At 38.6% G+C, this 22753-nt stretch overlaps 4 protein-coding genes and 1 non-coding gene across 8 annotated transcripts; 4 read left to right on the forward strand and 1 right to left on the reverse strand.

Annotated features, from left to right (window-relative positions):
* The first annotated feature begins 69 nt into the window (after positions 1–69).
* On the forward strand, positions 70–4677 carry LOC113688789 (glyceraldehyde-3-phosphate dehydrogenase GAPCP2, chloroplastic). The gene is made up of 14 exons (XM_027206586.2): positions 70–548; positions 1020–1102; positions 1230–1303; positions 1419–1457; positions 1581–1681; positions 2165–2277; positions 2442–2541; positions 2634–2780; positions 2994–3054; positions 3153–3250; positions 3347–3489; positions 3649–3732; positions 4155–4244; positions 4345–4677. The coding sequence occupies exons 1-14, from the start codon at positions 459–461 to the stop codon at positions 4397–4399; spliced, it is 1278 nt and encodes a 425-aa protein (XP_027062387.1). The 5' UTR covers positions 70–458; the 3' UTR covers positions 4400–4677.
* Positions 4678–6056: 1379 nt separating this feature from the next.
* Positions 6057–11684, reverse strand: LOC113688790 (uncharacterized). Of its 4 annotated transcripts, none has more exons than XM_027206588.2 (12): positions 11405–11684; positions 10983–11044; positions 10283–10419; positions 9357–9415; positions 9131–9154; positions 8672–8754; positions 8496–8560; positions 8287–8336; positions 7870–7971; positions 6785–6844; positions 6305–6487; positions 6057–6202 (listed from the first exon to the last, which is right to left on the reverse strand). In XM_027206588.2, the coding sequence occupies exons 1-11, from the start codon at positions 11405–11407 to the stop codon at positions 6353–6355; spliced, it is 780 nt and encodes a 259-aa protein (XP_027062389.1). In that variant the 5' UTR covers positions 11408–11684; the 3' UTR covers positions 6057–6202; positions 6305–6352. The 4 variants fall into 4 exon arrangements, with proteins under 4 accessions (XP_027062389.1, XP_027062388.1, XP_027062390.1 ...); XM_027206589.2 differs by lacking the exon at positions 6057–6202 and adding an exon at positions 11193–11232 and having other exon boundaries at positions 6281–6487; positions 11405–11546; XM_027206587.2 differs by having other exon boundaries at positions 6057–6487.
* A 1541-nt stretch (positions 11685–13225) lies between these two features.
* Positions 13226–17632, forward strand: LOC113690085 (metal tolerance protein 9-like). Its single transcript, XM_027207902.2, has 6 exons — positions 13226–13650; positions 15181–15293; positions 15797–16042; positions 16537–16617; positions 16781–17011; positions 17090–17632. The coding sequence occupies exons 1-6, from the start codon at positions 13425–13427 to the stop codon at positions 17432–17434; spliced, it is 1242 nt and encodes a 413-aa protein (XP_027063703.1). The 5' UTR covers positions 13226–13424; the 3' UTR covers positions 17435–17632.
* A 2240-nt stretch (positions 17633–19872) lies between these two features.
* LOC113738292 (small nucleolar RNA snoR117) lies at positions 19873–19970 on the forward strand. The gene has a single exon (XR_003460078.1). It is a non-coding gene; the product is annotated as a small nucleolar RNA snoR117 (small nucleolar RNA).
* A 645-nt stretch (positions 19971–20615) lies between these two features.
* LOC113690813 (uncharacterized) lies at positions 20616–22533 on the forward strand. Its single transcript, XM_027208886.2, has 2 exons — positions 20616–21613; positions 21783–22533. Exons 1-2 carry the CDS (start codon positions 21261–21263, stop codon positions 22267–22269), a joined length of 840 nt encoding a protein of 279 aa, XP_027064687.1. The 5' UTR covers positions 20616–21260; the 3' UTR covers positions 22270–22533.
* The last annotated feature ends 220 nt before the right edge of the window (positions 22534–22753 follow it).

Here is a 22753-nt window from a genome sequence, read left to right on the forward strand (position 1 = left end):
GCTGGTTGTTTTTTTTTTTTTGTACGCATTTAAAAAAGTTGGCTTTTGCTACTATTATTTTGCCTTGTCAAACAAACGGAGAGAGAGAGAGAGAGAGAGAGAGAGAGAGCCAGCCAGCCAGCCAGACTAAAGTAGTCTTCGTTGTAACCTAATAAAAACCTCCATTTTTCTCTCCCTCCCTCGTGTTAGGGTTTTACACTTTTGGTTGGGTTGGCTGGCTTGGGCTCTTCCAACCGCAGTATCGGCGGTGGTTAACATAAGCGGAAGAAGAGTAGTATTTGAGGAGGAGTAGTAGTTGTTTGTTATCGTTGGACCAACGCTGCCACCTTTCCCTTCCACTTCCAAATTCTAACTTCTCACCTCTACTCATAATTTTCACCCACTTTGGGGGGACCTCACGAGTTTTTTCCTTTTTTTTTTCAAAAATCTTTTTGGTTTGGTTCCGGTATTTTGCGGTCATGGCCTTGTCGTCGTCTTCCCTTGTTAGATCCACGCCATCCCCGGTTCTCCAGGCTTCCCGTTTCGGATCCTCCTACCATCAACCCCAGGTTTTTTTTTCCTTTCCCGCCCTTTCCACTCTTGTCTCTTATTCTTCTACTTCTCTTTTTTCTCTTCATTTCTTTTTCCCCTGTATGCAAAACATGTGCTTAACTTGTCAGTATTTCCTTATTTTCGGTGTTACGAGAGTTTTATACTCTCTCTTTTTTTTTTTTTTTTTCTTTTAAGTGCATTTTCATTCGTATTCATTTTCGTGTAATATAAAATGTTCTGTTCTTTTTCATATACAAATTTTTTTCTTCCTTTTATTTTGTTTCACCTACAGAAATTGTGTTGCTAATGTTGGAGTTGATCAAATCAAATTTGCCATCTACTTTTTCCCCAACAGAGCCTTTTCCGCATTGTTTCTATGAGATTCCTAGATAATACAAAAAATATAAACAAAAAACACACACACGCACACCCAAGTAGGAGGAGGACCTTTGCATTCTCTCACTGTCTAATCCTACATTTTCTTTTAGGTGTTTGGGGGAATCGGTGCGAATGTCAGGTTTCAATCAAGCATACATGGGAACCGTATCTTAGCTCAATCATCTTCCTTGCAGTTGAGTTGGAGCCCAGTTTCTCTTTTTTCCTTCCCATTACGATACTGTCATTTTACAAACGCTTTTCAAATTACTATGAGCCAAAGGCTTTAATCTTGGCTAACTGGTATCACTGTCATAATGCAGAAAATGTAGTACTACTGCGCGGAGTATTCAACCCATCAAAGCTACTGCCACTGAAATTCCTCCCACAATTTCCAGTATGGTGTTTTCAGTTTGCGCATATAACCGTTTTTTTTCTTTTTAAATTTCATTGAATTCAGTGATTAGTAGATTTTTCTGCACACTTACTCAATTCTTTTCTGCTTTCCTTAGAATCTTCAAGTGGGGGGAAGACCAAGGTTGGGATCAATGGTATGTTTAACGCTTTGGTCTATCTTGTCTCTCCATGACTTCAATCATGTACTACTTGTTATCCCTTGTCCCCTACTGAATGTACAGTAAGGATAATGTGTCAAATGGATATCAAATCAACAGGGTTTGGGCGTATCGGGAGATTAGTTTTGCGGATTGCAACTTCCAGGGATGATATTGAGGTGGTTGCAGTAAACGATCCATTTATTGATGCCAAATACATGGTAAGCCGATATTCAGCATATGTGACAACTCTTTTCATGTCATTGGCTTGGAATACTGGAGTGTAACGACGTTTGAATAAAAGTCTGATATATGTGCTTTTCTTAGTTCTTCAAAGTTTACATAGGCACTTAAAATATTGGTTATTCAAATTCATTTCATTATTGGCAGAACGTGGAGCTAATTGACTTTAATGCCTGCTAACCCCTGACCTAAACTCAAAGCAAAACCCACATTGAATGTGTCACCTTTATAATGAGATTGATCTGAGGAATTTCAAGAACTCAGACCAGTTATACAATTTGAGCCTGCAGACTGCCTAATGTTCTCAGCAGAAGTGAACTTAGTTTATGATTTTTTTTTCCAGCACTTAACTTCTCTTCTCAGCTGACTCCTGCATGTTGATTGGGATCCTGAAATTCTAGTAATTGAACCAACAGAAGACATGGACCGGTGGCTATGACTTGGTTTTTACATTTTTGCAGGCCTATATGTTCAAGTATGATTCTACTCATGGAGCCTTCAAGGGATCACTCAGGGTTTTAGATGATACAACGTTGGAAATAAATGGGAAGCAGATTAAAGTTTGCAGCAAAAGGTATCCACATGGCGCCATTCTGGGACTTGTATCGTGCTTATACTTGCCAAGTAACATGAACCGTAGTATATTGTTTTTATACTTTCCAAGTCACTTGAGCTGAAATGATGACACTAGTAAATTACTGTTGTTGCAAATGCATATTCATGATTGTTTATGCACAGGGACCCTGCTGACATTCCATGGGGTGAGCATGGGGCAGACTATGTTGTTGAATCTTCTGGTGTCTTCACAACGGTTGGGAAGGCATCAGCTCACAAGAGGGTAAGTTTATTTATGTTGTGGATCATAATCACCATCCAAAGTTGCTCCTCACTTGCATTGTTCTTTATCTCCTCGGGTTTTATGATTCACAGGGTGGAGCTAAGAAGGTTGTCATTTCGGCTCCATCTGCTGATGCACCTATGTTTGTGGTGGGAGTAAATGAGAGTACATACAAACCAAGCATGGATGTTGTTTCCAATGCAAGCTGTACCACTAACTGCCTTGCCCCACTTGCCAAGGTTTGATCATATTTCAAGCATAGCAAGAACTTGAAGGGAATTTGACTTCTGGTTCTTGGACTGGTTTTGTTTTTGCTGTCTTTTTTCCTGTTTCCGGGTGACCTGGGGCATTGGGTGCCTTAGCTTGTCATAGTGACCAACTGCCATTCAATAGGACTATCCTGTTTCTGAAAACGTTGAACTACTTGCTACTATTGATTTTTTCACTTGCAGGTGGTCCATGAGGAGTTTGGCATTTTAGAGGGTTTGATGACAACTGTCCATGCAACCACAGGTCTGTCTTAGACATAAAGCTATACAGAACAGCTTTCCGCTGATGTTACTATAGAGTTGGATTGCTTTTATGATTTTCTATATTCTTGTTCTGTTCAGCCACCCAAAAGACAGTTGATGGTCCTTCCATGAAGGATTGGCGTGGAGGCCGTGGGGCAGGCCAAAATATTATTCCTAGTTCTACTGGTGCTGCAAAGGTATTATCTGGATTTAGATGTGAAGTATATCCTAATTTGTCTGTTTCCTGTAACTTCTGGTCATTTTACATTTGATCTATACCACTGAAATTGTAGGCTGTTGGAAAAGTACTTCCAGAGCTTAACGGAAAGCTTACAGGAATGGCCTTCCGTGTTCCGACACCCAATGTCTCGGTTGTGGACTTGACCTGTCGACTTGAGAAGAGTGCTTCTTATGAAGACGTCAAAGCAGCCATTAAGTATGCTAACTGAATTTCCTGCCCTCTCAGCTCTGAGCGTCTCTCTTGCTTGGTCCCAGACGGCCTTTCTTCTTCTTCTTCTTCTTTTTTCTTTTTTATGGGCACTTTATTGTTATATAAGCAATTATGCAGATTTCTTAATTGTATTTCTAACTGCAGGTATGCATCAGAGGGTCCCCTGAACGGCATTCTTGGATACACTGACGAAGATGTTGTTTCCAATGATTTTGTTGGCGATTCAAGGTAGAATTGTCCTGCTTCTTAAGTGTTGTTATTACTCATGAGAACACATAATTACCATTTGAATTTACACAGAGTCGTCCTTGGAGGATTTGGTGATTCCTGAATTCATTATTTACCAAGAATTAGGATTTAATTTCTCCTCCTCTCTTGTAGGATTAGCCTTGAGTTCATTTTTATTGCCCAATTCCACTAATGCTGGCTTGAGTAGTGAACAACCATTGCTTTATTCTTTTTTTTTTTGGCGAAACGTTAAGGACAACCATCACTTTATTCAGTTGAAACTTTTTGTCCAGCTCTTTTAGTTTATTTAATTTTTTGTCTAGACATGGAGTTGTAAGGTGTAAGCTTCAATTTCCAGTTGTTTTGAGTGTTTTTTGTCTGCCCAAGTTTAGTGTTCTCAGCGTTGGCTTCTTCCTTATTAGGTCAAGCATCTTTGACGCAAAGGCTGGGATAGGGCTGAGTTCCTCCCTCATGAAACTCGTAGCATGGTATGATAACGAGTGGGGTTACAGGTATTGTTAGCCTCTTATTTCTCTGTGTCTCCAGCCAGTGTGGTGCGCGAGAATTGGCAAATGACCTTTTTCTTTTTTTTTTTGTAATGCAATATTTCAGCAACCGAGTGCTGGATCTGATTGAGCACATGGCATTGGTGGCAGCCAGTAACTGAGCAATTCTGAGGCCTGTGGTGAGCTGCAAATTTTGAGTTAGTCACACGAGTGTTTCCAGTTAAAAAGGAGTGTTAAGATTGTGTCAAGTTGTAGCTTGTGTTGGGAAGGCTTTTAGTTATTTGGTTTTTGCTCTATAGATGGCATGCTGCAAAATGAATCTGAAAATAATTCTTCCCGACAAACACCTTCATTTTACTGGGAACAATTTTTAGCTGCTGTTTGTTTGCTGAAATAGTAGTAGTAATAATAATAATAATATGGAGGAGCGTTTCTTTTTTGCTCTTATTTTATATATATATATATTGTCTTGTTTGTGCGGAACCGTACAGGACAATTTTTCTCCTCGACTTGTTTGGAGGGTTCGTTCGATCTCCTTTTGGTGATGGCCAACTGAACTAAGGCTTGCTTGGTAAAGTCGCGAGTATTCCCAAGTGTCCTCGCGTTTGCAACTAGGCGTGCTACCATCCCAATTATATTAGTGCTTCACTAACAAGCAGCTAAGGCCGGCATGATTTGCACTTTAAGAGATGGCTTAAGCATCAAATCCGAGATCAACTATTTGGTTATATACGGGATAACCTCAGAATCTCCGCTCAAGGTTCTGTCAAAACTGCCCTAAACATCTATTTATTCTCACTTTAATCCCCTTTTTTAGGTCAACTCATCAAATTGACCATTAATGTATTTGAGTTGACAAAACTGCCCATGTATATAGTTTATTTTTAAAAAAAAAAAAAAAGTCCACCGTAAGACTCCTTGAATGTGCGAATTACAAAGTTTGACTTTTACCTACAATAATTATCTTTTTGAATTTTTGGGATTAAATAAATTGACAGAAGCTTTACAAATTTTAAGTGAAAATGAGATTAAAAGAGAAAACTCTAACATCATGCAATCTAGTATATTACACTTCATTCCCAAATTTTTAAACTAGATTTATTAATTAATTTATAAAAATCAACCAACCAACCAAAAAGAATGCCTTCAAAACATGGTTTAAATTTTCCTACAAAAAACCAACTTAAAATTTTCACCTAAGTAATAATGGTGATGTTTGACTTTTTAGAATTTAATAAATTTATTTTACACACCATAGAGGGGATTCACTGAAATTTTTTTCCTTACATCATCAATTGCTACCAAGAGATATTTTGGCAGGGGAGGTTTCGATAAATTTTCAAACTTTAGACGAGGCGGATGCAATTGTTATTAGAAACCTCAAGGGAGATTTCTGAAATTATGGCCTATAAAATGTAGGTCATGCTAATGCAGCGGCGGGGAGAGGAGAGCTTTGCAAAATGGGGAGCGTGTCAGGGTGCACGTATGCTTATTGCCACTGGTTCTAAAGCGGTAACCGCAACACAAAGCAGCCAATAGTTACTACCGTTGGTAGAATCTCCCCATAAATTCCACTACTACAACTAGTGCCATTGCTTTGCTTGTATTTTCCTTCTGACTATATATACCACTGTCTATGCTAAAATTACAATTCATTAATCCCTTCAAAAAAAAAAAAAAACATAATTACTTGACTAAACTGGAATCAGGCCTGCATCATCTCCGCACTGCAGTTCAATATCGTTCTAAATTCAAAAAATAATAATAATAAATTTTTTTTTTTTTTTTAAAAAAAACACTGAAAGCCAATAGGCCGGCTACTCAAAACATCTGTGGATTCAGCTGCTGCTAGTGTGTGTTACACAGCACTCACTGGCTCGCAAGCAAGAGCCCAACCAACAACATCAATAACAATTGCTTTCCAAGATCATAAAACCACTGTAGCATATCAATTTCCACTCAACCTGCAGCACCACATCACAGTTTTTCCAGTATCTTGTTTTATACACCAAAAAAAAAAAAAAAAAAAAAACCTCTCTTCCTTTTGATTTTTCCAAACAACATACCAGTAATCGCGGTTCTCAAATCCACCATACCACTCATTCCTATTAGCATCAATGCTTCTGTGTCCAATCACTCAACTGACCCTTTTGGATTATGCCATTTTCAATCAAGTATTCCACAAATTCATCAATCAGATAAGGCCAAGCACCATCAACATCATAGTTTGAGAGTTGGGGGTCCACAGTCTGCATTCACCACCACCAACAACAACAACATCAGTCTTGCAAAGGTACCAGAGGCATCAGAATTAGAAAGTGACACAATGGAAGAAATTTTTCAAGCACACTACCCAAACTACTGCTTGAGATGCAACCCGAAACAAACAGGGATTGCTTTCCTTCTTTCATTAAACAAAAACTGATCCCAGTTCCCGGTGTGTGATGCTCTTATACCCTATTAGACACTTTTTATCCTTCTGCTACTACAAATTGTTAAAGAGATTGTATAAATTCAAGACAACCAACTCGTGGGACATAAATTACCTTTGCAAACTCGAGGAGCTGAGACCAGGTGTCCCTCGATATAGCTTTATTATGTCGTGCCTGAAAAAGACAAGGCCACCGGACAGGGGTGTGTGGAGGAAGTAGGATTAGTAATCGTACGAGAAATGATGCAAAAAGCAGATGAATAAATGTACCCTAACAACTATGCATCAATAGGTTTGACGAGACATGCAATTCTACGACGACAATTTACCAGCATCAGACGAGAATTGAGAGAGAGAAAAAGATGTAACGAATATAAGCTTTCCTTCATCTGAAGGGTTTCCACGTTCTAAATTTTGCACAACCAGCACCCATTTAGCTAGCCAAAATTGTGGTCTGACAACTAAGAACCAAGTTCCATCTTAGCACCACTAAATTGTAGGATCTGGTTTTGAATACAATCTCAAATTTCAGAGACACCATGGTTGTTTACATAAAAATCAATATTTAAAAAATAATAATAATACCGCAGAGGACAGACAGATGCAGAAAGACAATCTCAAACTTCACAATATGGTCACTACAAATATTTGAAAGACAATCTCAAACTTCACAATATGGTCACTACAAATATTTGATGGAAATCTTATCCATCGGATTCTGTAAAGAATAGAAGCAGAAACATTTAAGTAATGCTACTCATTATGTAAGAAGTTCATAACAATATTGTTTAATACAATTAAAAATGGCAAAAAAGGGTTTCAGAACTGAAAACTAATGTCCCAAAGTAAGATCAATAGTTAGTATGAACATTGACAGCAAAAGGTAAAATCACATGTAGTAGTCTAGACAAATCCATTACTAACACATTGGTCCTATAGTACAACTGCAAATTGGGGTGAAATTGGCCTTGTTCCCACATGGATTAAACTATATGATAAAGAACCAGACACATAAAACTGCTGGCCTTTATATTGATTTCCAAAAGCATACCCAATCTAAAGGGTAACAACGCTTTCAGTGCAAGAAAGTTGCGGCAAGCCTCAACCAATTATTGCACTAAGTACAAAACCCTAACACGTAGACTGATATGTGCAACTACAGAAGCAAAAAGGGAATGTTGAGATATCTGCTTATGCTACCTGCAAGAACTGGCACCAATGATCAACCAATGGCCAATGCTTCTCAGCAAAAAGCAGCTGCCACATCCCTATTGCAGTATCTAATGCCAAAGACTTCTGGCCCTGAAATTGAGAAATTTCATCAGCAGTGTAGTAGTAGGTGTAAAGCCACCTCTCTGTTTTCCAACAGTGTGTGAAACAGCATTCAGGTAATTAAGGTCAGCATGAAAACCCAGATTATTTTTACTTGCAGTTTGCATGCTGCATTTTATTTCACCTTTACAGAGATAATCCAGGTTTTGGAAGGCTTATTGGCTATTCATGTTAGCATACACTTCAGCGCAGTAAATCAATTAAGAATCAGACCATGGAGCTATATCTAGAAAATCACTCAGCATGAAAGAAAAAAATTTTCAAGCAACCAAAACGAATTGATACCTTCTCCTTTGCCCATCCGAAAGCAAAGTTATAGATCTCTCGAAACTTTTCTGTAAAAATGAAATTAAGCAATTTAATTGAGAGCTAGTAAAACATCCAAAGCAAAACCAAAATAGGTCTAGGTTGAGATAGGCCCACAAGTCTAATAGACATGGTCTAAAGTTAACATTTCCTTGTCAAAAAATGGGGAGTTCAACATTCACACTTACGATCATCTTTAAGCTCAGAACGCATAAATGGTATTTTTTCCCTCAATTTCTCTATTGAATCCACCCTGGCATTGAAAATGCAGATTTGACTGAGATTCAGGTCAAAGACTTCAAGCTTTTATTGACAAAAACAGCAAACACAAACAAGAGTCTTGATAGATTTGATTCAAACACACCCTAGAGACTGCAATCCACCAATGAACTCCTGCTTTGAAAATTCACACATAGTAGCAGCCTTCATATGCCATGAAAGTACCAACTGCATAACAACAAATGCTATGTCAACCAAGAGTAAACAATGTGCCATAAATATAATTTTGATTGTGAATAACACAGAGCTACATCTTTTTATTCTATTTTACAAAGAGCTAACTCACTTTACAGAAGAATGGGAAATCTAGATAAGCTTAACAGCAAAAACATATAAGCAAATTTCTTTTCACTAATGATCACCCAACCACAAGAAGCTGAGTTTGGAACTTTTACATCACCATTTTTTTAAAAGCAATAGTCAATATGCAATCCGTTTACCATTATAAAGGCTACCAAAAAACAAAAAAGATTGTTGAGCACCAAATATGCAGATGAGAGCAGGGACCAACAATCAAAGTACTTCCATAACCACAGGTACATACCATGACAATATCCTGATGATCGACCTGCGATAAGAAACTTTTGTTGTTACAAATCAAGAAAAAACGTTTGTCCAGTAATTTATTGAACCATGGTAGAACATATAGAAGTAAGTGTCCCAAAAGTTAAGAAGCAAAAACTATTGAAAACGCCTGCAGAAAATTCCTGTTAGAAATTGGCTGTACTACATATACACAAAATCCAAACCTCGATCAGGGTTATAGTTACCAGAATGTCACTGCACAAAAGAGTGATTCCATCAGCCATAATCATATCCGCATAAGCATCTGCAAAATATGACATCTTCACAAGATTCAGGATAAAAGGCAATAATATGGCATGAATAGCCGCTAGCATAATTTGATAATCCAAAAGTAAGGTGTCATTGTGGCTGCAAGTATGTAGTGGCCGAAGCAATCAACTAACAAAACAAGGGGGGAAAACTTTCAGCATATAAATCCCATAAGAACAGAATAGATGTCCGCACTTTACTTTCCAACATTATGCTAAGCACACAATCACAAGCAAACTGCCTTCGATAATTTAAAAAAAAAAGGAAAAAAAGTCAAGGAGGATTCTGTCATTTTCTTTAATGGTTTGCCAAAGATATTTGTAGGTCTCTACCATCCTTAACAACGAATCAGGCTTGAGAAGTAATCTACGAAGCAGATAGTTGCAAAGCGTGAAAAGTCCTAAGAAATTGTCTGCAGAAACGTTCAAAATTCAGCACAAAAACTTCCCCAGCCGGAAGCTTAACCGAGAAAGGAGGCAACAACTCAGACACTCAGCCTATGAATATTCTAATTAACTTACTATTGATATTAAATATCCAAATGCAAGCATGCTACTATTGTTTGAGCAAACAAAACCAAAATCACCCAGTTGAGGAAGCACTGAAAATACACATGTGCCCAATTGAACACATTGCACAAACCATTTAATCTGAACAATTACATCCTTAAGATAGTTTTTTTTTTGTCCCCTTATCAAACTTTAATTCTCCGACACAAACTAAACCTCGCTCATCTAAAATCAATTCATCCAGTTATGTGTCAGAAAAAGAGAATCAAAGCAGGAGCAAAACAGCAAAATTTAGGATTTGAAAGCAATGGAAGGAATAGTATTAAAACAAAAAGATGGTATCTTTACACTACCTTTATATCTGTTGTAAAGATCTTCCAAGCGCCTAGCATCAGTATATGATTTTGGTTGGGGTTGACTGTAGAATGCGTCGAAGGCTCCTTCAAGATGCCAATCACTAGCCTTCAAAGCCTGATATGCAGCCTTTTCACTTTGATTGAAACCAAAAGCAAAAAAAAAACGAAGAAGATAATAAAGGTCAACATACTGGAAATAGGGAATATTGATAAGACTTCAATAGAAAAGATTCAGATCGTGAATTGGCTCAAAAGCAATCTACATGCGGACTGTTGAGTAACAAATCTCATATAAAGATGAAGAAGATGACAAAACTCAAAACGAACGGCATATTGCAAAAGGAGGGTTTTTTTTTTTTTTTGGGAATCATAAGAATGTGGAGATTTGTAAATTCTTAGCATGAAACCACATCGGCAGATGGCTTAGCAGCGGTGACAAAAGTCTAGATACGTCTTGAAGAAAGCATTAGTTTACAAGCATTGGAAAGCTATAAAGCTGGACTAAAATCATACTAGTAGCTATTAGCATAACATAGATGCATCAGTGTAAAAGGGGTGCCGAAAGTAATAAATGAAAAGAATGGTTGCGGGAAGGATCATAGGTGGATTTAAACTCAAGCGGTAAACATGATGTGGGCTAGTAGCACAGCAATAGAAAGAGATAAATAACATTCGTATTAGAAAAAAGGAAAACCACCTAGTGCCAGTAATGGTCATAAACTGGTGAACTTTGTCCCTGTGGCCTCTGCCCAACTTGTTCTGGTAAAATGCAAATATGAATGTCATCAACCAATACGATTGATCTGATAAATAAATAAATAATCAACACTCGCCCGCCAAAATTACTACTACTACTTTGCGAGAGAGAGAGAGAGAGAGAGATTTGAGGCCAAAGAGAGTGACGAACTCATGGATTTGATGATTAGCAGAGAATCATAGTAATCCAGCTTGATATATAAAGATTAAAACGTCAGTCCACAACAAAAATCAATACTAACGGAAAAAAGAAAAGGAGCGGAGAAAGAAAATTAGGAAAAGAAGCAGAAAGTTTGTAACTTTAAAGAAAAGGGATGTGCTTAACGGGGGCGGGGAAGAGAGCAAAGATTAAAGGAAACTGACCATGCTTCAGTAGAGTGGATGAGGGAGAGAGCAGAGAATTATACGAAGGGTGATATGAGGAATAAAGTCTAGGGTTAGCTCCCAACTGGTGACGACTGTTACTCTCTCTCTCTGCGTATTTCTTGCAAATTGCTACTCTTGCCTTGTCCAGTTGTCTGTGTATCGCACCATACACACACACACACACACAGAGGCGGCAGCGGCAGCAGCAGCGTTTGCAAATTGCCTTTCTTCTTCGATTTCTGTGTGTCCTCTCTGCTGTGTGTGTGGCTGTCTTTGTGGTGTGTGGGAGAAAGAGTCAGCCACCAGAAGAACCGAGAGAGAGAGAGAGATGGCGCGTCGAAGCACCCACGCTTTTATCATTTATGCCCTCGCGTTTCTTCCTTTACATTTTTTTAGATTCCCTTATTATTTGTGGAGTATTATATAGTAGTATTATTCCTTGCATGCATTTCTTTTTTCTTTTTTTTTCTTTTTCAAAAAAAAAAAAAAAAAAAGAAGACCAATAGTAGTAGTGTAAGTGTAACCCACTTGTCCTATTTCTCTCTGTCTCTCTTGTTTTTTCTCTTTTTTTTTTAAAAAAAAAAAGGAAAAAAATTCATCCAATAGCTAGCCTAAATTCATGGAGTCAGAATTCGAAGATTAAAGGGCACATTGAGTAAGAGTAAGAGTGAAAGTGTTGTAGATTGGGCGGTGTAACATTAACAGTTATATAGATGAGATAGAGAGCGTAGTAGTGGTCGCTTAGATTGCTAATAATCATATGATCATTCAAATGATCTCAACCCCTTCTGCATCCGTAGTACACATTTTTCTCAACCCCTTCTAGTAGTGGGAATCCCTTATGCATATATATATATATATATATATATATATATATATATATATATATATATATATATACATGAAAATAATCAAGGTGGGTCTCACCTTAAGACCCTGCTCGTTGAGTTATAGGTGGAAGTTCAAATTTTATCTATAATAAAAAAAAATCTAAAAGTTGTGTCAAAACATTCCCATGATCTAATAAATTCTGTGTATCTCATAATCTCTAATACAAAGTCTCTTTAGACTCTCCTTTCTTACAATTTAAGACAGGTAAATTATACAATAGTTATCGTTTTCGAAAAGAAAAAAAAAAAAAAGAATGGTGATGATGCATAGAAAAAGCCTAATCAGCGGGGCAGTTGGGGTTTTATGTCTTTGATGATGACGTTGATGCGCAGAAAGAGAGGCTTAAATTACAGGCCCGAGTAGACCCCACGACACTTTTAATGATCTTTTTTATTTTCAAAAAAATATGTATATATATGCTAATGAAAGTACCTAATCCACCGCCATGATCATATTCATGTGCCGTGTAGGCGTGGTGTGTGATGGATTTGTTAGTATTCGTTTTTGGTTTTCTTAAAATGGCATCACAAAAAAATGAAACACGCAGGCATCAATACATCATAATATTAGTAAGTTGTTTTGGCGAGGAAATGAAATGAAATTCAAAAGAAAACATGAATGGATGATGATCATTTATGACACGAGGAGTAGGTTTGAGTTTCTAACTGATGATCATCGATCAACATGATTGAACTTACCATTGGTAATTAATTAAGAGCGAATGTATATATAGTTGTCTCCGTCAGCGTCAGCATCAGCATCAGCGGCGGTGGAGGAAATGTGTATATATACACACACACACTTGTAAAGTTTCAAGGGAAAGGGGGTAAAGTTGAAGTTGTAGAGGTTAAAATAACTCCGACTCCTATTCCTATTCCTGGTTCCTGCTGGGAAAGTAGTTATCTTGTTAAACGACCCCCCAGACTCCTATTCCTATTCCTGGTTCCTGCTGGGAAAGTAGTTATCTTTGTTAAACGACCCCCCACAGAGAAAGAGAGACAGAGAGTTGGTTCCGACCGCAAGAAAAAGGGGCAAATTATAGTGTGGTGATTAATAAGCTGGAAAATATCTTTTACTATTTATTTGATGGTAGCAGCACTAGAATCTCAAGAAGAAGAAGAAGAATATGAAGGGTCCCAACCCCGCTGTCTTGACTGGCAGAGTTGCCCACAGCGGAGAATCGGATTCCTTGAAATCTTCAAGCCGAGAATTGCCCTCTCCTCCATTTGAATCCACCACCTCCACCCACCATGACTCCTCCTCCTCCTGGAAACTCAATATTGACGAGTTCCGATTGCCTCGACAACCTCATCATCATCGCTCCTTCCGTTTCCCGCGCCTCTGCCCCCAAAGTCAGTACTACCACTTCTTCCCGCCACTTTACAAATTTATATAACTGTCCCCTTTCACTCTCCTCTTTTTCTTTTCATTATCGTTTGTCAGTTGTAATAATTTCGATTACGGCTGTATACACACACACACACACACACATATATATATATATATATATATGTATGTAACACCCCACCCCCTTCCCCCCTTTTGAGTCTTCCTTTTGCATTTCCATGCATGCAAAGCTCAATCTCTCCAACCTCTTCCTCCTGCTGCGACCCCGACCCCATCATTTATCATTTCCTTCACTACTCCTCTTACCATTTCAACTTTTCAATCCCTTCCTTTCTTCATTATTGTTGCTGTTATTATTATTATTACTGCTGCTGCTGCAGTGCTGCAGTGCTGCTGCTACTACAGTAGAATTTTATTAGCACTACCACTACTACTTAATCGGCGGGGTTGAGTGGGGAGTTTTGGGAAACTAGAATACGGGATCATCGTGGTTGGGCGGCGGGTCGCTGGCTCAGCCCGATCGATTACCTCACTAAACTTTACTTCCCCTCTCGGATTGGAAGGGTCCCGGATACTTCATGTAATGCTTCGAATATGCCCTCTGCCCCCACGATTAGATCTGCTAACACTGCAGTTTATTTACAGTGCACTTTTTGTGAAGGAATTAGTAGTAAAAGCACGTCGCCTGTTGACAGCAGAACATCTGTTTGCCTTGACTTTCTGAAAGACTACTACTAGTATTTAATTATTTATGCTGTGCTGCACCTTCCCTCTTTCATTTCAAATCATTATGGACTATCCATTTTCGGTCCAACACCGCACTAACGCTTATTAGTAGTACTAGTACGTGTTGTATTGCTTTTCTGGATACTATTGCTTTCTTTATTTGTTCATCCACAAGAGGCCCAAGGCTTCTCTCCAATTAGTCTCCAAAATTGTGATCATGATCAAGAGCTCTACCTTTTTCTTGTTAAAAAAAAATTTATGCAATCTTGTGTATTTAGGATGGAAACTACTACTAGTTTGATCAGCACCACATGAAACGTCCAAAACCCCACTTCGATTCTTTCCTTTATCCTGTTTGTCTTCACGCACATTTTTTGTATTTTCATTTTCTGGAATGGGTTGTTATGCTGGTCTTATTGGTTTTTATCTGCAATCCGCCCTTCTCCTCCTCCGTTAATTCAAGAAAGAGGACTAGAGGACTGATACTAGTTGACAGCGTAGCTTCTCTAGTCCCCTCGACAAGTTAAAACTTTGCTACTACAGGCCCCACTTAACGACCGACAATACAACCCCATCAGGTTTCATGAGGTTTGCCGCCTTTTTTTTTTTCACTAAATACTAGTGCAATGATTTTCTTAGGAAGGTTTTCATCCATCAAAATGATCATGCAAGATCACAACTGTGGTATCTGTCATCGACTCCTAGCATAATTTGTATTCTAACTGTAACTTCTTTTTTTTTTTGGTAAATTACTCTAACTGTAACTGATATCTTACTATCTTGCTTTTCCTTCTACATTCATTTTCTAGGGAAAAAAGGCAAAATTGCAGAGTATTACAAGAAGCAGGAAAGGCTCCTCGAAGGGTTCAATGAGATGGAGACCATTAATGAATCAGGCTGCTTGCACGGAAGTCTGACGGAGGTTTGTCTTTGGCTGCTGCATCTACTCACTGTTGCTCTTGTAATCACACCTAAAAAAAAAAAAGGTTACTTTCTGATGATGAAAATGAGGATCATTTTAGACCAAGCTTTTATGGCGTCCTGTCCAAAAGAGCTTGTGTTTTAGCCCACCCCCTAGGGGCGGATGATACTGTCACACAGCAAAATGCCAGTTTATCTGGTTTTGTTCCAGTATTTTATGTGTCCTTTTAATGTGACTGTTAGGCCAACTGCCTGGTTAACTCTGACTTCTGGAACAATTAGCTTAAAAAATTGCTTGTGATGATCGCTGGTCTTTGTTTATTTCGTTTTTCTTTTGGGCTCCTTTTTCTGTCTTACAATTACTGCTATTGTTATGGTCATCTTAGTGACTTGTATGACTTCACTATGTACAGTTATATAGAGAGGCCAGGGGCCAAGAAATGAGATTTGTTTGTGACAACAAAGATATCCTTTCTTTTACTGAATCACCAAAACTTCTGTCAGGATGAACTAAAGCAGCTTGCTAGGAGTGAAAGGATGGCAATTCATGTTTCGAATATAGCTAACATGGTCCTTTTTATAGCAAAAGTTTATGCTTCTGTTGAGAGCAGATCTTTGGCTGTAATTGCATCAACTCTGGATTCCTTCCTGGATCTTTTATCTGGATGCATTCTCTGGTTCACTTCTAATGCCATGAAAAACCCAAACCACTACCACTATCCAATTGGAAAGAAAAGGATGCAACCAGTGGTAAGTCGCACAGTTCAGTGTGCTTTGAACGATAGGATTCCGTTTAATGTTTTTCTTTTTCTGGAAAAATTTGCTCTTGTGATATCTGTATAAAAAGTTTTTTTTTTTTTCCTGGTATGTTGTATGTACAAGACGCTATTTCTTGCTGACGTCTTTGTGCCTCAACCTCGTACTTTGTTTGAGTCATTATGCTCTCTTGTATTGTCCTGTGAAATCCATATACGTATGTAGTAGCAGGATAGAACCTTTTTGACGTTCTACAACTGGTTGAAAGAGGATTACAAGGATAGACTTTGATTGTGGCAAAAGTTAGCTGATGAAAAATCCTGAGATTCTGTGTTTTGTACGAGAAGACAAAATGAGCTGATGCACGTCTCTTGCGTCAAAGTCAAGTGCCATCTTATATCGATTGTGATGCCTTCGAATGATTTTTCTTTTTCAACGGGCTGCTTTACATGTCATTTCTTTTTACTAACAAACTGCATTGCTTTCAGGGCATTATAGTCTTCGCATCTGTCATGGCAACTTTAGGACTGCAAGTATTGCTGGAGTCTGTTAAGCAGCTGATTTCCAAGGTATCCATGTTGCATAATAGCTTCATGCATGCATATGCATGCTGCTGCTGTCATTCAATAAATCATGTTAGAACTTTGAAAGAGTGAATACTAGCTTGCTTGTAAAGTTTCAATAAATCATATGGATGGTTCTTTAATTCGCTGCCCCCTCTCTACGGTGCAGTCAAGTCCTGAAGTTGATCACGAGAAGGAGAAGTGGATGATTGGAATAATGGTCTCTGTGACCCTGGTGAAGTTTCTGCTGATGGTCTACTGTCGAAGATTCGAAAATGAAATAGTTGGAGCCTATGCTCAAGATCATTTTTTTGATGTGATCACCAACTCGGTGGGTTTAGTAACAGCCGTGTTAGCAATACGATTCTACTGGTGGATTGATCCTACTGGCGCCATATTGGTGAGTGATTGGATTTGGTTAAAATACATATGTGTACTTCTGCAATAATGAAATGATGAAACGGGAGGAATGATGCAGATAGCTGTGTACACGATCAGCACTTGGTCAAGGACTGTGGTGGAGAACGTGTGGTCACTGATCGGAAGAACGGCTCCGCCGGACTTTCTGGCAAAAATAACGTATCTGATATGGAACCACCACCAAGAGATACAGCACATCGACACCGTGAGAGCCTACGCTCTGGGATCGCATTACTTCGTGGAGGTTGACATCGTGTTGCCTGAAGACATGCTGCTGAGCCAAGCCCATAACATCGGCGAAACCTTGCAAGTAAAGCTGGAGCAACTCCCCCAAGTGGAGAGAGCCTTTGTTCACGTAGACTTCGAATTCACTCATACACCGGAACACAAGAACAAGGTCTAAATCTCCTCACCATCCAAACACGCTAGACTTTTCTTTCTCTCTCTCTCTCTTTTTTTTTTGAAAATAATAATAATAATAAAAAATAAAAGTTGATGGAATACTTTTATCTCTCTCTTTTTTTTCCTTTATGAATGGTCGTATGGTTTGTAATAATCACATTCTTAAGCAGGTTTGGGTAAGGTATAATTGGCGGATTAATTGTTGTTGTTTTTTTTTTCTGAAAAAAAAGTTGATATACATTTACAGGCATAATTATTTCACATATTAAATTGATGTACATGAATAAAATTCTCATGTATAACAAAAGTAATGTTAGTGTTCATTCGATTATTGTATAATATACAACAATCACACTGAAAACCTGATCTAATTTTTTTGCGTTTGGGGAGGGGTGGGGGGTGGTCGAAACAATAGTTATATTGATGATGTAAAAAATATATAACCAATCCATTGTTTTAGTAATAATATCAATGAGTGGGTTTGAATAGCAACCTATTTTTTAAAATATTATTTTGTTTGCTTGCATCACAATTACAATTCTCAATCCCCTTTTTATCATAAAAAATGGTTGAATAATTATTCTAAATAATATTTAAAATAAACTCCCATCCAAATGCTCAGAGCATATGGTAACTACTATAAGAGCCCGACAGAAGTACTAACAAACATTATTTGTTATGTACAAAGCTTAGGTCGAAGGGGTGGATTTCAATTGGTATTTAGGGATAATTTCAGAAACCTTCCTTAGAGATTTCTAACAATTTCACTCAGCTTTCCCTTATTTTAAAAAATTACATTGATCTCCCTTACTTTTACTATTTAAGTAACATTATAGACCCATTAGGCTAAAATTATACATAAGTATCTTAAAATACCCTTATGCAATATCATAACATCAAAAGAAAGTGAAAAAAAAGGCTTAGTGATCAATTTAACTAAAAAAAAAAAAGTAGCAAACACTTTTATCTAAATTTGCTATGCTTCCACGATAATTGTAAACCCAAAATCTCATCACCCCCATTCAAGCAAACTCCAATTTAATTCCCAAATTCTATCAATTTTGGCATCATTAAAATCCCAAACTCTGCCCGAATCACTTTACAAATAGACCATAACCACCACCATCAACTAAAATACTCTCAAAAGCTTCCCGCCTCAAATTAACACTATATTTTGTCTATTGGCTAATCTCACTCCGCAAATTATTAACCCAACACCTATCTCATATCACATTCCTTGAACAGAAGATCTGGCCAACCACTATTGATGTTTCTGCCAAGAGCAATCCCATACTCTAATGTCGTTATGAATAGAGAAACTAACTTTTATGACAAACCACCATCAGTACTTATAAATCAAACAAAAATAAAAATAAATAAAGATATTAGATTCTAGTGTGTATAGACATAATAGCATAACCCAAAATCATTCATTTTTCTCTTCCAATCATAATCCATTAATTTCATTTTTTTCCTTCTATATCACAACCATTTTCATCATCTCCATCTAATTTGACTATGAAATTTTCATTTGCTCCATCAATTTGTAATTTTGGAAATTTTAATTCTTTAATATATGCAAATTATAATACGAGAAGAAATAAACGAGGGGACTGATAGTTAAGTACTGCGGAAAGAAAGAAAGAGACAAGAAATAAACACTTATGATAAGTTTGCATAGTGGTGTAATTGATGGGTGGAGGAGACTGTGCAATTATAAGTAGGAAGGAGAGAATCATAAGAGGTTGAAAAAAATAGAGGAAAAGAGAAAAGAAACTGCTGTTAATTAAAATAGGGTTGGAACTTGGAAATGATGATGAGCTATTGCAAGCTTTTATATTTTTCTTTTACTTTTGGTTTGGTTTTTGTATTCCACATATGTGATAAATTATCTATTAAGTAGAGGGTATTGTAGTCATTTTATTGAACTGAGGGAAGTTAGTGTAATTTTCTAAAATTGGAAGGAGCTATGTGAAATTGTCAGAAACCTCCCTTGAGGGAGGTTTCTGAAATTATCCCTGGTATTTATTTATTAGTCAGCAGGATTTGGCCATTTGGTGGGCCGTACAAATAAATCCAGTGAGAGGAGGGGGAGGCATTTTGGTAATTTGAGCGGTACAAGATATGAATTAGGGTTTTCTGAGTCGCGCCTCCTTTTACTATATATATATAATAGGTTGGTGGAGTAGTACTATATATATATATATATGTGTGTGTGTGTGTGTGTGTATGTACAGCCATTACCGAAACTCAGAGTCGTCGTCCTCCGGTTCCAGGACTTGGATGAGAGCAACATCCGTCCGTCGGTCCATCGCCGGAAGCGGCTCCAGAGAGAAACACGCACTAACATTAGCAAAAGAGTAAAACCATACGTGAGATCCAAATGTTTTCAGTTTTCTTTATTAATATTTTAGTCCGCGCGCACACACGCACATTTGGGACCTGTGATGTATTGGTAAAATTGTCCGTACCATCTGATTGAGGATCTCACTTAGATCCTTTCTCTGATGATTCTTAAAGCCTATATTCTGAGGTCTCCAGTGAGTCTCCCAAAATTGCCGCAGACCTGCGCTCTCTTGGGAGAGTTTTTCTATTTTTCTTTTTTTTTGGGGGGGGGGGGGAGGAAGGGGGGGTTTTTGGGTGGTGGGTAGCTGTTGAGACTTGAAAAGGAGAAGAAGAGGGGGCAGTGATGCGGGAAATACCATCAAACTCTGAAAAGCTTCTTCAGAGGGCTTTGTTGATGACGTTACCAATCAAATGTTCTGAGCCTCCTCCCTCACATCCCTACACCTTCTGATCGATCCTAAGCAAAATTACGAAATACTACCGCTGCTATTATGCAATTCTTTTGTTTTTTTGATGCAATTCTTAAGCAGCAGTAGATTTTTACCTTTTTTTTCTTTCTTGTTTTTATCATTATTGTTGCTCTCTTTGGACTACTGGGGGTCGATTAGATTAGAGTGCCATTGTTCGACCCCCACCAAACAGAAACGGGAGTTGCCACAATTGTAAATTCTAATACGCTAGTGTATTATTAGTGATGAAGGAAAATTTACTATAGGTATAGGTTGGTCTGGTCTCTTGGGAGGCAACAAATTAGAGTCTCTGCAGAATCACCAACTTTGAGGTAAGAAAAGTAATTGAGAAATTTGTTCGGTTAAAAAGAATGCGCAATCCTAACGGGACTGGAAACTCTACTCAATTATCCAAAGACGGTGGGTCGAGTCATTCTCAATCCAGGCGAGATAATTTTGACGTGGAAGAGGGGGAGGGAGTTAAGGCCACGCGAATGGGCTATTGTTTTTTAATCTAATTAATTGGACTGACATATGTTTCCAGGGCCCAAAAGTGTAAAATGGGTTGGTTACATTACATATCCTGAAGAAGACCAAATGGAAGATGGGGGTGTCGAACTCGGAACTGAAAGATTGAATTTTGACAAATGCAGCCGTGTCGTGGCATCCTTCAATCAAAACCACTCAAAATCCTACGACTCTTCTCCGGAGCACAACAAAATATGCAAAAATCGACCAGCTCTGTCTTCCTGTTTTCTCATTTCTTCTTCGTCGATACTCTCTCTCTGCTGCGCGCCCTGCGACGCGATAGGAGAGAGTCTGTCTGTTTGGCCTCGAAGATAGATACGAATAGGACCCTCCTCATCATCAAAAGATAATAGATACAGAGGTCTGCGTTCGTTTCAGAACTACAGTATATTAGTCCCACCATAAATTGTCAGTTGGGACTTTATTTTAATTTAATTTTGGTATATCAAAGCACAGGCGAAGAAGAAGAACACAAATTCTGCCAAATCGCTACTTAGCCCTGGGATGGCATATATCTTGCCCAACCTCTCCCCGACAATCATCCACTCCAAGGAAAAATCACTCCACCCCTCCTCTCCTCCTCTGCTTCTACCCCCACCGCCTCCTAGGCAGGCCTCCTCTCTTTCTGTTCCCACCAAGCAGCAGCTGCAGCACCCCCGCCCCCACCTACTCCTCCACCACCCCACCACCTGTGCCACCGCGACTGCTGCCGTTGCTCTTGCTTCTCCTCAGGATAATAAGCAGCATGAACATGACCACAGGGATGATTTCTTTGTGAACCTGGGTCTGGCTGTGCGTACCCTAAGGGAAGACCTCCCTCTCCTCTTCACCAAAGACCTCAATTATGGCATTTATAGGTAATCTTTTCCCCTTTTCCACTTAATTCTTTCAACTCATGCTTCCTTTGTAACTAGAATCTGGCCACACTTTTTGTGGATAAATATATAAATACTGTATCAGCTGAATAATGGATTGGTAGCAAGTGCTCTACTAAAATTCCTTCCTTTTGGCACTTCGGAGGAGCAGGGATGACATCACATTCGTGGACCCATTGAACACCTTCGCTGGGATTGAAAAGTACAAACTGATCTTCTGGGCTTTGAGATTCCACGGCAGAATCTTGTTTAGGGAGATTTCACTTCAAGTACTTAGGATTTGGCAGCCGTCTGAGAATTTGATTCTGATCAGATGGAACTTGAGGGGTGTTCCTCGGGTCCCCTGGGAGGCCAGGGGGGAATTCCAGGCCACCTCCAGGTATAAGCTGGACCGCAACGGTAAAATCTACGAGCACAAAGTTGATAACTTGGCATTCAACTTCCCACAGCCCCTAAAACCTGCGGCTTCTGTGCTCGACCTGGTTGCTTCGTGTCCTACCAGCCCAAATCCTACATTTCTCTGGGGACCTGCCGACGTGCATTCTTCTTCCTGGGTTGAATTTTACCGAGCCGTCAAGGAGACTTTGGACAGAGAAACATCGTTGATTTCTCAAGATTGCTTAATTCCTTGTTCATAGAGAACACGTATTTCAGGGCATTATTACTATTAGTTATTGCACGCAAATGCAAATGCTATGCATTATTCTATGCCAGTGTCAGCGTCACTTGGCAGTTCACGATAACTTCAGCAAAGGAACACGAGTACACACGCACGTATACCGATTATATACTTTGTAGTTGTGCTGAAGGATTTCGGCATTGTTTTGCTAATAAGATTCGAATGGCGGCATGTATAGCTTCTGTTAACTGTTGATTCTAATAAAGCCTGCCGATGTCTATTATTTTTCTGCTGTTACAATTTCGTTCAGTTCCTCTTTTCTCTAGAACTTTCTCTATGTCTCTGTCTGCAATGTAGTGGTATCCATCAACAATCACCATCTTTGAGTTCTTTACCGAGCCGTCTTAATGTTCTGACTGATCAAAGAGAGCACAGTGTGTGCAAATTTTTATTAGTTGGGCTATGCAATTTTCACTTGTCTTTCTAGCTTAGAGCTGTCCCTT

The sequence above is a fragment of the Coffea arabica genome, chromosome 7e (assembly GCF_036785885.1).
Source record: "Coffea arabica cultivar ET-39 chromosome 7e, Coffea Arabica ET-39 HiFi, whole genome shotgun sequence".
Lineage (NCBI taxonomy): Eukaryota > Viridiplantae > Streptophyta > Magnoliopsida > Gentianales > Rubiaceae > Coffea > Coffea arabica.

Excerpts from the sequence above, each read along its gene's own strand:
- LOC113688789 (XM_027206586.2), top strand. The coding sequence starts at position 459 with ATGGCCTTGTCGTCGTCTTCCCTTGTTAGATCCACGCCATCCCCGGTT. Across the intron at positions 1,458-1,580 it reads GACCAAGGTTGGGATCAATG|GGTTTGGGCGTATCGGGAGA; the intron begins GTATGTTTAACG and ends TCAAATCAACAG. Across the intron at positions 3,055-3,152 it reads AACTGTCCATGCAACCACAG|CCACCCAAAAGACAGTTGAT; the intron begins GTCTGTCTTAGA and ends TGTTCTGTTCAG.
- LOC113690085 (XM_027207902.2), top strand. The coding sequence starts at position 13,425 with ATGAAGGGTCCCAACCCCGCTGTCTTGACTGGCAGAGTTGCCCACAGC. Across the intron at positions 15,294-15,796 it reads TGCACGGAAGTCTGACGGAG|GATGAACTAAAGCAGCTTGC; the intron begins GTTTGTCTTTGG and ends AACTTCTGTCAG. Across the intron at positions 16,618-16,780 it reads TTAAGCAGCTGATTTCCAAG|TCAAGTCCTGAAGTTGATCA; the intron begins GTATCCATGTTG and ends TCTACGGTGCAG.
- LOC113690813 (XM_027208886.2), top strand. The coding sequence starts at position 21,261 with ATGGCATATATCTTGCCCAACCTCTCCCCGACAATCATCCACTCCAAG. Across the intron at positions 21,614-21,782 it reads CTCAATTATGGCATTTATAG|GGATGACATCACATTCGTGG; the intron begins GTAATCTTTTCC and ends TCGGAGGAGCAG.
- LOC113688790 (XM_027206588.2), bottom strand. Across the intron at positions 9,416-10,282 it reads TCTTTACAACAGATATAAAG|ATGCTTATGCGGATATGATT; the intron begins GTAGTGTAAAGA and ends CATATTTTGCAG. Across the intron at positions 6,488-6,784 it reads AGCTCCTCGAGTTTGCAAAG|ACTGTGGACCCCCAACTCTC; the intron begins GTAATTTATGTC and ends TGGTGAATGCAG.